The sequence below is a fragment of the Trachurus trachurus genome, assembly GCF_905171665.1.
Source record: "Trachurus trachurus genome assembly, chromosome: 1".
In the NCBI taxonomy this organism is placed as follows: Eukaryota; Metazoa; Chordata; class Actinopteri; order Carangiformes; family Carangidae; genus Trachurus; species Trachurus trachurus.
In genome coordinates, this window is record NC_139891.1 from 23,417,986 (window position 1) to 23,431,556 (window position 13,571).

The 13,571-nt window shown below is 43.8% G+C and overlaps 1 protein-coding gene across 1 annotated transcript in view; it reads right to left on the bottom strand.

Moving 5' to 3' along the window:
* Nucleotides 1-52: 52 nt before the first annotated feature.
* The window catches only part of frem3 (Fras1 related extracellular matrix 3), a 28,938-nt gene continuing 15,419 nt past the window's right edge, over nucleotides 53-13,571 (bottom strand). Inside the window, exons 3-24 of the mRNA XM_083978662.1 lie at nucleotides 12,792-12,938; nucleotides 11,668-11,898; nucleotides 11,429-11,554; nucleotides 10,927-11,178; nucleotides 7,915-8,064; nucleotides 7,608-7,817; nucleotides 7,015-7,212; nucleotides 6,763-6,927; nucleotides 6,424-6,606; nucleotides 6,203-6,333; nucleotides 4,930-5,088; nucleotides 4,507-4,810; nucleotides 4,283-4,414; nucleotides 3,842-4,173; nucleotides 3,445-3,637; nucleotides 3,246-3,350; nucleotides 2,781-2,908; nucleotides 2,540-2,674; nucleotides 2,182-2,308; nucleotides 1,875-2,062; nucleotides 1,645-1,791; nucleotides 53-1,543 (exon numbers count right to left, since the gene is read on the bottom strand). Coding sequence (XP_083834788.1) covers nucleotides 974-1,543; nucleotides 1,645-1,791; nucleotides 1,875-2,062; nucleotides 2,182-2,308; nucleotides 2,540-2,674; nucleotides 2,781-2,908; nucleotides 3,246-3,350; nucleotides 3,445-3,637; nucleotides 3,842-4,173; nucleotides 4,283-4,414; nucleotides 4,507-4,810; nucleotides 4,930-5,088; nucleotides 6,203-6,333; nucleotides 6,424-6,606; nucleotides 6,763-6,927; nucleotides 7,015-7,212; nucleotides 7,608-7,817; nucleotides 7,915-8,064; nucleotides 10,927-11,178; nucleotides 11,429-11,554; nucleotides 11,668-11,898; nucleotides 12,792-12,938 — 4,313 coding nt within the window. The 3' untranslated portion in view covers nucleotides 53-973. The remainder of the gene's footprint in view (nucleotides 1,544-1,644; nucleotides 1,792-1,874; nucleotides 2,063-2,181; nucleotides 2,309-2,539; nucleotides 2,675-2,780; nucleotides 2,909-3,245; nucleotides 3,351-3,444; nucleotides 3,638-3,841; nucleotides 4,174-4,282; nucleotides 4,415-4,506; nucleotides 4,811-4,929; nucleotides 5,089-6,202; nucleotides 6,334-6,423; nucleotides 6,607-6,762; nucleotides 6,928-7,014; nucleotides 7,213-7,607; nucleotides 7,818-7,914; nucleotides 8,065-10,926; nucleotides 11,179-11,428; nucleotides 11,555-11,667; nucleotides 11,899-12,791; nucleotides 12,939-13,571) is intronic.

A 13,571-nucleotide genomic window follows, 5' to 3' on the forward strand; every position in this document is an offset into this window, starting at 1 on the left:
AACCCCAAAGTCTGCACTCTGGTAAATAAGACACTGATTCAAAAAAGGACATTTATATTTGGCAGTTTAAGTGTACAAACATCCAAACTCTTGAAATTGACATAAATGAATAAGCTGTAAAAGTCTTAACAACTGTCACATGAAAATATACTGTAGAAGAATATTTATAATTTTGATACTGCATTTGTTTTATCAGAATCTGATTAATGAACTAGAAAGACTTACAGTTCATAATTTTTCAAGTTTCATCAGGGTGTAATAATACCTTTTTTTTCATAGTCCTACATTGATATGTACACAGATAGTTTTGCATCTGATTTCATCCATATTAACCTGAAATGAATTTATCAAAAAAAAAAGTAATCTTGCATTCTCAAGACAAATGACGACATTTACAATCCCTTTCAATGACACCATAGTGGTATTGTTAATTCAGCAGTGGGCAACATACTGCAGGCTTTTTAAAGCACAACAGAAAAATACCATTACTAAAAATCATTTATCACATTATCATTCATTAAAGGACAGCCTCAACTAACATTCAGTCCATTTTGTGCTACTCTCCACAAAACAAAATAATGAACACAGTGAATCACAGTAATAAAAAACTTGGTAAACTAATTATCTTTAAAAGAGGAACATAGGAAATTCTTTCATGAAGTTTTAAAATGGTTGCGTTTTACTTGGTAAATAATTGCATCTTGGGATTTTCATGCATTTGCTGCAAAAAAAAAGAAAGAACCTATCGTACATTACAGCAGGAACGAACCATCATCAGAGATCGGTAAGCCTCAGAAAACCGGTGAATTCTCTGCATGTGGGCCCTAAGCACTGACATATCATGCTGTCCACAGGTTGTTCTGGGCGTCAGTGCTACAGGAGTCGGGCGTTGAAGGCACAATGGTGGAGGGGACTATCTTAGTCTTTTTTTGTGTGGGGGGGGGCAGGTGTTTGAGCTGGAGGTACTCCACATCTAGACCTCAGAGCTGTCTGAACTGCTCCACATGGCCGCTGGACTTTGGCTGTAGCCGCCATAGGCAGAAGAGGAGGAGGTGGTGTAAGGGGGGAACTGGGTCGTCTTCTTCTCCCTCTTCTTGCGCCGCAGCAGCAGAATGACAATGGTGGCGATGAGGCAGATGAGGAGGATCAGACCTGCGAGGCCCACCAACATGGGCACGGTGGAGCTGTCGGCCGGCTGTCTACCAGAACTCTCCAGCAGGGGGCGCTCCAGGAGAGGGTCGCGATTGGGGGACCAGGGTTGGCGCTGGCTGACCACCAGGCGGTCCGCTCGGTCCAGAGCGATGTGCTGGATGTTGGTGCCCCTGTTGTTATCGACACCGATGTCCTCGGCCAGAGCAGGGCCAGAGAAGGTAGGGGCGGCGCGGCGGTGGCGGGCGGCCCCGTTAGATGTCTCAGGCTGCTCAACTGACGATACACTATGATGGAGGTACTCCACACTGCGCTTGCCAATGTTGCGGTTGGCGTTTTCTCTGGAGCGAACAGTGTAGATAGTGTGGATGAACCATTCTCGACCAGCAGCCACCTGGAAGAAGAGAGATACTTGAGAATGTTCCCTCAGTGTTTATATATATATTTATGCAATACATGATATATACATAAGTATAGTTTAATACTCATCAAGACCTGGAAAAGTGGAGATGAAGACAGCGTGAAGCCATCTGATCCTGGTTGTCTGACCAAAGTAAGCGCTCCAGGTGTGTCATAGGCCAGGGTGGCCTTAAAAGCAACATCTCCAAATGCTGAAGCTTGGGTCTCTGGCTGGGCCTTGTCCTGTAGAACACACACACAGAAATCAGGCATGAGATCTACTTCTTTTAGCTTCCACATCTGTAGTTATGTCTTTTGCATCCTACCAGGATCTTGAATCTGTAAAGCAGCGATGGGGCATCTGCCAGGCATCCATACTCCTTGTTAGTGGGGTTGTATTTGGGAACGTAACCATCTGCTCCTGTGCAGAGGAAGACTTTCTCAATGCTGCAGGCGAAGGAGTCACCCAGGTTTTGGACTGGGTCCACCATCACACGCCCGTAGATCATGGAGCCTGGAGCAAAGGACGGATGAAGTGGTTAGGGGGAAAGTGCAGCATCGGATTATCATAGGGATGATTCATTTGTCAGCTGTAAAGTTATTTATGAACACTAGATGGCAGTGTTGCAGTACCATCAGAAAAAGCAGCGTCAGTTCCCTCTCCGAAGCCCATGGAGCCATCAGACAACCACAACTCCCTCTTTGACAGCAGGAACATCTGAGTGTTTAGGCTAAACTCAGCCGCCACTGGGTCGCTCACCTGGATCACAGAACAGGGATTCAGTATACGGAACAAATGGCAAAAAGCAATAACAGTGAAAATCAGCCATTACAGGCAGAACAATGCAACTCCTTTCCTTAACAGATCAAATATTTAGATATTTGAAGCCTTTCTTGATAAACATAACCCACCCAAACATAAAACAATATTGATTATAGTATTTAAATCTAAACGATAGGTAATGTCTGGTAATGTGTGGTAATGGCTAACCTGCTGGAAGCGAATGTCCATGTCAAAGGTAAGAGGCTCCCTGGGGTGGCAGACAGGAGGGATGCTGAACTCTCCATTGGGGGAAGCAATGCAGGGGACCATCTTTACTGTGTAAGTCCCAGAGTAGTCTCTCACCTGCATGACACACACACACACACACATGGATAACGTAAGTACTCTGCATCAAGTTTGCAAATTTGTTTTCTGCAGCAGTCACAGCATTTCCCTCCTAATGACTCACAGCAAAGTCAGAGACAAAACTCCACTGCTGCATGGGCTGGTTGTACGTCGGCTCAGTCCTGACCAGGGCCAGAGTGAACGTCAGCCCAGGGTGGTCGGCACAAATCACCATGGATGACACGCTGGTTCCTGAAAACAAACGTGTGCGCACAGTCATAAATCTTTAAAGCTACATCTTGTCCAAACTAAAGCTAGCGACGGCATCCAACCTTCTTATTTACAGCGTGACCTTTTGTATTGTTTGTGCCACTTGTTTCCTGAGTGTAAACGCTGCGGGGTGATTTTTGACATTTGGTGAAATGACCTTTGGCACTTTCACACAGGAAGGACCCCTAATGTGGAGCTCCACAAATAGATGAAGAGACGATGAGGGCCACTGGGTAATCTAATAGGAGGCTGCTTGTATAGAATGACCACACAGGACTGTGAGTGCATGTATGTGTACGTGTGGACACCAATGTCTTACCTGGATGAGACATAACAAACTGTCCCCTGAAACGAGCCTCGGTCTTGAAGTTGACAACCAGACGGCCCTCCTCATTTATACGCATGCTGGTTGGATACATGGCTCCTATGACGACAGAGAATAAAGTTGCACACTAGTTAGTTAAATAATGTACTTTTTTTTGTCACCAACAGGGAGCAGTGTTGATCCTCAAACGTACCTTGCAGCTCAGCTTCAGGAGGACTGCCGATGCCGTCCTGCCACAGAATAGCTGTATCGTACACAAAGGTGAGTTTGAGCTCTGACTGCAGGTCAAAGTGCTGCCAGCCTCCCACAGCCACGGGGGAGTGGAAGACATAGGACACAAACAATGGGACACGCAGGGTGACGTAGGACTGGACGAGGTTCAGAACCTGAAGAAGTGCAAAAATAGACATTGTGAAGGAAATTGTAGGAGGCTCATGCTCCAACAAAGACAGTTTGCACAAAGTGCAGTAAGGTTGAACACTAGATAAAGACAAACAGCAAATCCACTGATCTTACGGATTTAGTTGAGATGACTAAATGTTTCTGGAAATTTTGTAAGAGCTTGCACCGAATATCTGAATCTCTGTTACCTGTCCATCAGTGCCTACAGAGCCTCCGCAGTCATTCAGCAGCTCGGACATGTCATAGTAGCTGGTGAACTCCCAGAGGCAGGCCTCTAAGTTGAGGTTCCTGTAGAAGCGCAGAGAGTTGGCTGAACGCATGATAGGGCTATACTGGTAGGGTGAAGTCTCGCCAATGATTTCCGGGTTCTTTGTCGCATCAGTGATGAAGCCGTAGCCGGTTTGGATCTCATTGAAGTCCAGTAAGTTGGAACAGCGGTGGTTGCCTACACGTGTGCCATCTGGGCTCAGGGTAAGCTCAAAGTTGGACAGCGGTCTTGTGGAGATCACTGGTAACATGCCTGTCAGAAGGGGAAAGCTTCTTTTTATCACGCAAGGTAAGAGTTAAGTTGAGATGAATAAATAACAATGACCATGTAACAAAAGTTGCTAAATGGTTTTTCTGCTCACCATCCATGTGAGGCATGTTGACAATCAGTTTGATGAGGTTGGGGAAGTCTGGGTCATCTGGGCCTGTGTAGCGGATCTTAGCGGAGAAAGGCTCAGCCCCAACAGTACCTGCCACACGAGGCTGACACATACCTGCAAACAGATAAGTTGGTTAATCCAATTATTTCCATAACCAGCATAAATCTACGCTTATCACCCAAAAATCTCCTCTGCCTTCCACTCACCTTCCCCCTTGCTGATCACAGCAATGGGACTGGACAGCTCCAGTCCTGCATCTCCATTGGTATTGAAGGCTCTCGCAGCACATTGAACCCTGGAGCCGGCTTGGAAATAGATTGAATCTAACGTGATGGACTTGGTGTTGGTGAAGAAGGTGTTGGTGTCCACTTCTCTCATGGGGCTGGTCACTCCATCTGACCCAGTGGGAGCACTGACCAACCAGCGGTACTGGGTGAGGGTGTCGTTAATGTTCTCCGCAGTGCAGATAGAACCGGTTTTATCAAAGTCATGGTACTTTGGGTTGCAGGCCTGCCAGAGAGGACAAAAGATAGCGACTGGATGAGAATATCGTTAAGTTGCTTAACAGTAAGTCCATGCTACATGATAATCAGCCCTTAAAAAGCATGCAAAAGCATCGTCATACTCACCGTCACACACACAACAGGGTATCCATTGGGTGGATGGGGCTTGTCCTTGGTTTTAGCAGTGTCGTCATACATGAGCAAGGAAACCACCTGGGGCACTGCAGGGAAGGTGACGTCCGCTACGCTGTCCATCTCTTCTATGTACACAATGGCCTTGTTCATCTAGCAGGAAAAAGAGAAGCATTGTCAGCTGGTTGTAAACTTGAGAAATTGATCAAGAATTAAAATTAACCTCATCGTTCATCACATCTCCCTATGAGGTTATGTTTTTGTTGGAGTCCATGGACAAAGGAAAATCTTTGATGCTGACACTGTTGCCATTTATAAAGCGCTTATATGACTCCCAAACCAGACATGGTGGGCACAGGTGCAATATCTATTTTGTTCTTTGAATGCCTATGGTCAAGATAAATCTATAACTATAACGTCATCACTTTGCACTGATAAACTTGACAATGTCCCTGAGACTGGCTGCAAGTATACTGTATACTGTAACTTTTCAGTGCATTGTGGACCTTATGGCCAAATTTACATTCAATATAAAGTCTGAGCAATTCCTGAAAAATAGATGGTATTTCACATATACTGTGTACTGTATATATATGGTGCTTTGGCAACATCATTAATGAACATCTTCCCTAACTCGGTGGTCATGAGTCTGACAAACTTTATATTTTCTCACTTGCACAAAGCCATTTTGTTCACTTGACTGGATTTAGGTATTGTCCAAAACAACTGCATTATTATAAATCACAGATCATATATTATGTCTCTTATGGTTCAGATGATAAAATTTACTAGCATTTTCTATTATCATCATAACTATTATGAGCAGTGTGCTGCCTTGGTGATGGCGTGCTCTCTCAAAGCACTTTCTTATTTGGCTGATCATTCTTTCATTCACAGAAAAAGCACAAAACAGTTTAGTCAGAGGTAGTTTATTCGTGTCACGTGAACAGGGCATGTCTGATGTGGAGTCGTGGGTAGAATGTGACAGTTCTGTTTATAGGCCCGTCTACTGCTTGGCTCTGCTGGGACATTCCCCTAAGCATCTCATTCCAGAGAGAAAAGCTTTTTATAAGACTCTGTGGTTCAGGCGCGCTGACAGCAATGCCAGCTGCTGCCTGGCTATTTTAACACAGGCTGACATGACAGGGCGCACGCTCACATGTGTAGATATGAAGTACTGTACATGTGCACACGTACTCTTACTGGTTTATCTCTGATGTGATGTGTGTGTTATCTGCTTGTGTGTGTTGCGTGGCCTTTGTCTCACCTGTATTTCCGCCACCATGTTGTCATCAGGCTTCATATGCACAATAAAGGCCTCTCTCATCTCTCTCTGACCGTCATATAGGATCTCAATCTCCACAAAGTGTTCCTTGTCGCCCGCCTTGAACTCAACATCTTAGAAAAACCAGATAATAAATCAATAAAATCTCAGACATGAATTTGTATCAAAAAACACCAGGCAAGCTACTTCAACCAGGTTCTTACCCTCTGACATCGGGTTGTAATCTTCTCCAGAGGTTGCAGAGCCATCTTTGGTGTGCACTCTCACCACCGAGACTTTCGAGGTATCCCCAGTACGTAGGATAGGAATCTTCACGACCGCCACGTCTCCTTTGACCTGGGGTTCACGCACACTGTACTTGATCTCAGAGAAACGGATAATGGACTCTGGAGCAGGAAACAAAGGACAGTCATCAACAAAAACACTGTCAACGTTTTAGGATCTTTTTACATTTAAACCATTGATGATCTGAACACGAACCACTGGTATTTGTTACATTTAAATATTTTACAGCTCTTAGAATATGTCGATAAAGCACTTACTGTCTTTCCCATCTGTGACTGTGACCACTGCTTCCTTCTGCTCCCCGACAGAGGCTCCGTATGGAGACTTGCTCTTTGGACTTCCCAGGACCAAGCGGAACTCCTCGTCCTCTTCATGGACAGAGTCGTCCATCAGACTGACCACACACGGCTTCTCAGACTCACCTTGAGAAGAAGTTTTTCAAAAGTTAATAAAATGCTGCCAGTTATGAAGGCACAGAAAGATGAATGTGGAGAAAAGCACAGTCTCACCCGGCAGGAAAGTGATGACTGATGCATCTGTGTTGGGCCTCTCACTGTAGTCCATCATGACCTGAGCGGACCCCTGGCGAGTATAACAGCGCACTGTCGACTTAAGGCTGATGTCTCCACTACGGTACACTATGGCTGTTACCTCGCCGTCAGACTCATCCACCTTGTAACTGCCTTCCTTAAACTGAACCTTTGGTACTGTAAAGACAAGAATAAACCTGTTAGCAGACAGTGGTGGAGGTGACAGTAACACTTTATTTCAATCACACTCCTCAGTAAGTGCCTATAAACAATCACACACCACAGAGTTACTGAAAGCAGATATCGGGACATTTCAAAGTATTTCATAATATATTTGTCAATAAGCATAACTAATATAAAGCATTGTGCACTGATAATGCAATATAACACACATAAGTGTCTTTATATATAAACTGAATGGTTATATAATTAATAAAATCAATATTTCTATTAATATTTCAGAACAGACTTTAGAATTGTTATGAATCAATATGTAAATGTACTGTGGTGTGTTATTTGGCATCTATTATCAGAAACTACATGTGTGTTACTATTCTGTATTTGGCACTTACCATCAGTGACAGTATCATTGATGGTGATGGTGGTCTTGCTTGGTTCTCCTAACACAGCATTCATGGGCATCCGCAACACAAGGTCAAAGGTCTCAGGCCCCTCCAGCTCCGGTTGACCCAGATCGTCCAGGATGGTCACTCTAAACGTCTGCATAGTCACTCCAGGAGCGAAGTCTAGATTGCGACTGATGCCGACGTAATCTAGTCCAGCTGCCAGATGGAGAGAAAGTCATGAATCAAATCAACACCACAAAGCTAAATCACGACTGAGTGAATGCTGGTGATTCTGTCAAACTACTGATCTTACCTTCTGCGGAGACGGGATCACTCTTCCTGGAACGGACGGTGACGGTGGCCGTCTTGGACAGGTCAGTTCCCGTCCTCCAAACCTTCACCTCAACGTAGCCTGAACTCTCATCCACAACATACTCAGGTTCGCCAAAGTACAGGGAGGGCTCTGTGCGATTTAGGAAACACAGACGAATGCAATATAAGCTGTCACTATAGTATATAATATTTTTTGACCATATATCTTGTGGCTTTGTGGTCAGATTTGGTGACAGACTGGCACGAATTGCTGAGGAAAAACTCATTTTTGACTCAGCATGGGAAGAAAACTGTCATCCCTCTTATCCTGTCCTCCTTCCTCCCCATTTATCTAAATCCAGACAGCTCTGTCTGAACTCAGCACCAAAGGGTTGAGGCTACACCTGAAGAATAAGGGCCGTGCTTGTGTGCACACACAGAATGATGCATGAGTGAAGGGATGTTCTGGAGATGGAGCAGCTGATAAGCACTTTGGAGAGGTGAAGTGGCAGAGACAGAGAGGCAAGGCAGCCTTCCACTTTGCAGAGGCAGAGGGCAAGAATTCAGACCCCGTCGATTCATCTCTCTTCACTTTGGCATAAAACTGCTTTTCAACACAGTCTGTCCAGCCAGTGCTCTTAAAGATCAACTGATAGGGGTGGAGATTTGAGCCACAGCTTTTCTGGGTTAAAAACTAAAGCAAAAAGAAAGACAGTGTAGAGACAGTGGAATCTGCACAGTACCACTTTCAAGTAAGGGGGTTTGTGAATAGTAACTATAGGTTTTATCTATGCAAAATAAGATTTGGGTTGCCAGGTTTATGAAACATCCCTTTGTTTTAATGCAGGGAACATTGATAAACATAATTATAATTATCTAATTCTTGATTGATAAGCACATCGATAAAAATCCATCCATTAACACACACATATGTTAACAGCTAAAAAACCTATTGACATGAATTTACACACATTTATAACTTTGTTTATACATTACACACTTATTACTATCAATTGGGGTAAAAATATTTTATAAGTGCCCAATTAAGTATTAAATAAGCTTAACTAATGTTTAAATAGTGTGTACTCTTTATAAAGTGTTGCTGGTGTCACTTATGGCAACAATGGCCATTGTGACATCGGGTTTCTTTAAACGTGATGCCTTCATCAAGGTTATCAAACAGTAATTTAAAACATTCATCTTGAAATACAACAAACATAGCAGGGGGGTGTTTAACGATAAATGACCAATCTAATATACACAGATACATTTCATTTTGTCTGTCTAAATGGTCTTTGAAAGTGTTGTTTGATGAGCAGAATGAAGCGCGTAGGCCAAGTCTTCACAAAAAAATTGCCTTCAGTTTTTTAGTGTTTGAGCTGTATTGGCAGATCCTGTGGTTTATTTAGAAGTCGACAGATACTGCAACAGACAACTGATTTTGAAGCAAGTATTTTTGGCACGCTTTCAATGCCTTTCACCATCCAAGCCTTTGCTATTTAGTAGCAGAGGGGGAGGGTTGGAAGGGGGAAATGAGTGCCAGCATGGCAACCTTAAAGATCAGTGGGAGGAAGAGCCAGACAAATACAGTAACAATAGAGGCTTGATGCTGGCAAGAGTCCAAACCACAAGTTTACTCAGACAGGCAGATGGTTTTACACACACACACACACACACACACACACACACACACACACACACACACACACACACACACACACACACACACACACACACACACACACACACACACACACACACACACACACACACACACACACACACACACACACACAACCAGATTTATGGTGGGGTGTTACTTCAAGACCCACCAAGATGTGGAGCCACAATAGAGGTTTACACTGAGGAGTCTTCTCTTGTCTCTTCACATGTCTGGGAATGCACGCTGATTATTTATACATGAACTTTGATTGTACCTCTGTTGCAAATTGCATGGGAGGGATGCTTGTTCTGTGAGCAGGTCTGTCACTACAAGGCAACTTTCAGGAAATTAGCCGTGTTGAAAGGTGCAAGAGACAGCCAGGAAATGTTAGGAAGACAAAATGAGCTTGGTTGCAGAGAAAAGACGAGAATGACCTCTGGATGTTGACAATTTGAGGGGCTGCAGTTTGTCAGACTTGTTAAGACAATGACAAATTTGTGATTTATGACTCTCAAACCTGCATTCCTTGCAGCCAACCTAATATCTTTAGCACAAGAAAGGCAGGGTTGCATTGAAAACCATCAAACGGAGGAACAGTGTAAAAAACATGCCAGTCATTTGGATTCCCTGTACAATAGTCCCTCTCTCTCTGCCACCTGCCTTTTGGTCCCTGCAGACAATGGGATGCCCTGTGTTTCCCCCCTGAGCTCCTCTGAATGCCAATTAGGACGGGGGGTCGCTCCAGGAGCACAGCGAGGTTTTTCTTTTATCTGTCAGACAGGCAGATGTAGCATAACATCCACCGAGGCCACAGTTCTCTGTCTCGACACCTGTCTATTGTTGTCTCGTTTCTAACATTCAGACAGACTTTCCGTGTGTTGGGTGAAAGAAGCAGGGTATGTAAACTGAGAAGTTCCCTTTTCAGGCATGAAAAAGGAAATGGACCAGGAAATGTAAATGGTAAATGGTAAATGGTCTGTATTTATATAGCGCTTTACTATACCTGAACGATACCCAAAGCGCTTTACAGTACATTGCATTCACCCATTCACACACACATTCACACACTGATGGCGGTAGCTGCCATGCAAGGCGCTGACCACGACCCATCAGGAGCAAGGTGGGTAAGGTGTCTTGCCCAAGGACACTACGGCAGCAACCGGGAGAGAGCGGGATTCGAACCGCCAACCAAATGTTGTCAAGCCATTAAAGCGAGTACAGTATCAAGGATCTTTGTTCTGGCAACTGTGGTTACGGTGTTGTCTGTGCACCTTTGGTGGATTAATAGCTGTCATAACCGTCTGCAGCACTGTGACAAGACGTCAACACATGACGTGCAGTTCCACTCACCATCGTCGCTGTCTGCCAAGATGGTGACTCTGGCACTTGGGAAGTTGGCGCCGACCTGGCCGCCCATGGGCATGCTGAGGCTGACATTGAAGGTCTCCTCCTCCTCATACAGGGAGTCGTCGATGATGATGATGCGGCAGAGTTTCTCGCGCTCGTCCTTATCAAAACGCAGAACGCTGGTGTGGTCCTCGGGCCGGGTGATGTAATCAGAGTAGGACAAGACAGTGCTGGGTATGGTGCCAGTGGCCGTAGCTGAGGAATTATGGGAATAATGAGAGAACATCTCGGTTGAAATGCAACTGTATGATAAAAAATGGCAAAACAGAAGCCTAAAATACCAATAAAGACGTAAAAGTACAAAAATACAATAGCAAACATGGTAACATAGGAAAATTTCATTGCTACATAGTGAAAGATTTATAGTGTGACACTTTACTGTTGTCCCTGTTGCCATTTGGCTGTTTTATGTGTGAATTCCTCACTTTCTACAGGTTCATCTCACCTTGCTGAGTGTAACAAACAACCATGAGCTCCTGGGTGGCATCTCCTGAGCGCCGCACGGGCACTAACAGCTCTCCAACATCCTCCTCAATCTTGAACTCTGCTTGAGGAATAAAAACTGTAGATTCTGTTTTGGAAGAGAAAGAGTAAAGATGAGTAAATATTCTCACAACTACTATACATTGAAAGTCATTCAAGTAATTTATTTTGTCTTTTTTGACTCAAATATCAGACTCTTACCATCTCCAGGATCAACAATCTCCACTGTTGCGACGTCGGGAAACTCCAGCACTGCCATGACTGGGTCTGACAGCTGGATCTCAAAGACCTCTGAGGTCTCAAACTCCTGATCTGTGAAGATCTTCACCTTCCAGGTAGCTGTGGTCTGACCAGGGTTGAACTGGACTTGTTTCTGGGCTTTACCACGGAAGTCCTTATCCTTCTCGGCCGTGCCATCCTTAGTGGCAATACCTGAGGGAGAGGGATGAAGATGTTTTGGAAAATGATGTAAGAAGATTAAAGTGGAGTTAAGCAGCTGCCGGTTGTCAGAAATTGTAAGTTTCAGTGGAAATTGTGATTTACATCCTGTAGATGAGATGAAGTGACACTGTAATAGCAGCTACAGATTTTACATGTAGTGGGAAATCATGCCTGTCATGTAGTTATGTATTGCCTTGGTTCCTCCTTTACATGCCCCTTGTGTCTTCAAAGACAGGATAGCAACATATGTAGTAATAAATCTCTACCATGCAAGTGTCAGTGATCAACATGTTGACATTTCTGTGTGACCTTTTCCAGAGAAGATCATACGTGCTCTCAAACTTGCCTCTCTCACAGACAAGAGAGGAAGGTATGGCAACAGTGCCACAAGAAAACAAAAGATTTCCACTGTTCGCTTTGTTTCTTTTTGGGTTAACTGTAGGATAAAACTGGCGACATCCTGCAGCCTTAAAAGAGTCAGCACAGATTTCAAATAAGTCGGTTATGTTGACATTTTATAGCCAGCTTGGCCTTTGAAATGTCACATAAATTGCATAATGCAGGCCTTAAGGAACCGGTGCAGGGGTGATAATTCTTAGTTAAATTGTCAGTTTAATAAGGGCATGTTGACTGGTACCATCATCTTTCATATCAAGTAATTAGTGACATCTGCTTGAAATTCTAGCTCTGTTTTGACACCAAAGTTAAAAAATAAAAGTTAAATATAGTCTAAAAAAACTAAAAAAAAACTATTGAACTCAACTAAAACCACATAGGTTCACTGATTTCCAAAATATAAAGTTAATCTATTCAATCCACTGTCAAGGAAGTATTTATAATAATGACATATCAGGACAAATGTTAAACAAACAACTGTCACTCACTGACAAAGGAGGTCTCGCCCAGGTAGCCTCTGCGTTTCAGTGTCACCTCCAGGAATTTGGCATCCTCATCCACCAAGTAGTATTCCCTCTCCAGGGAGATCCAGGCCCAGTTGAGCCGGAAAGGCTGAGGCTTTAGTTTGTTTCCACCTAAAGAGAGAGAGAGAAAAGCTTAATGCCTCAGCACTTACTTTGAAAGACCTCCTCAACTGCACAGTACAAAAAGGAAACAATCTGTTTTGTTCATATTAGGAGCCAGTGAGGCATATAAACTGCACTCTCCTTCAGGCTAAGAGGAATCAAAGGGGCATTTTAATTTTGGAAGGGAAACATGATAACTTAATACCAGGGCTTCCCTAAACCTCACTTCACAGGGCTTCAAGAGGAGTTGCTTTGCTTCTTATTTCCCCTGATTCTCATCCACTTCTGCCCACGTGAAACATATAAATACACTGTACATGGTCTGCTTATGGAAAAATTAGGATGTGGATATGGAATAATAGTTCATTTTATTTCATTAATGAGCTGGCCTCTTGTGAATCGACCTCACTCCATCATGTCCACGCTCTGTCGCTCTCCCTGTCACACAGGGTAAAGTTTAAGTATGAGCAGAAGGGACCTCATTATGACTGCAAAGGCATACTACTGGTTATACACTGTTCCCATTTTAAACTGATACCACATTATCTTACCACAGTTATATTCATTATAAAAGCCCTGGATCCATTTATTTGGAAGTGAAATACTTATGACCTTCACATGGTTCCTCTTTATCATCTTTAA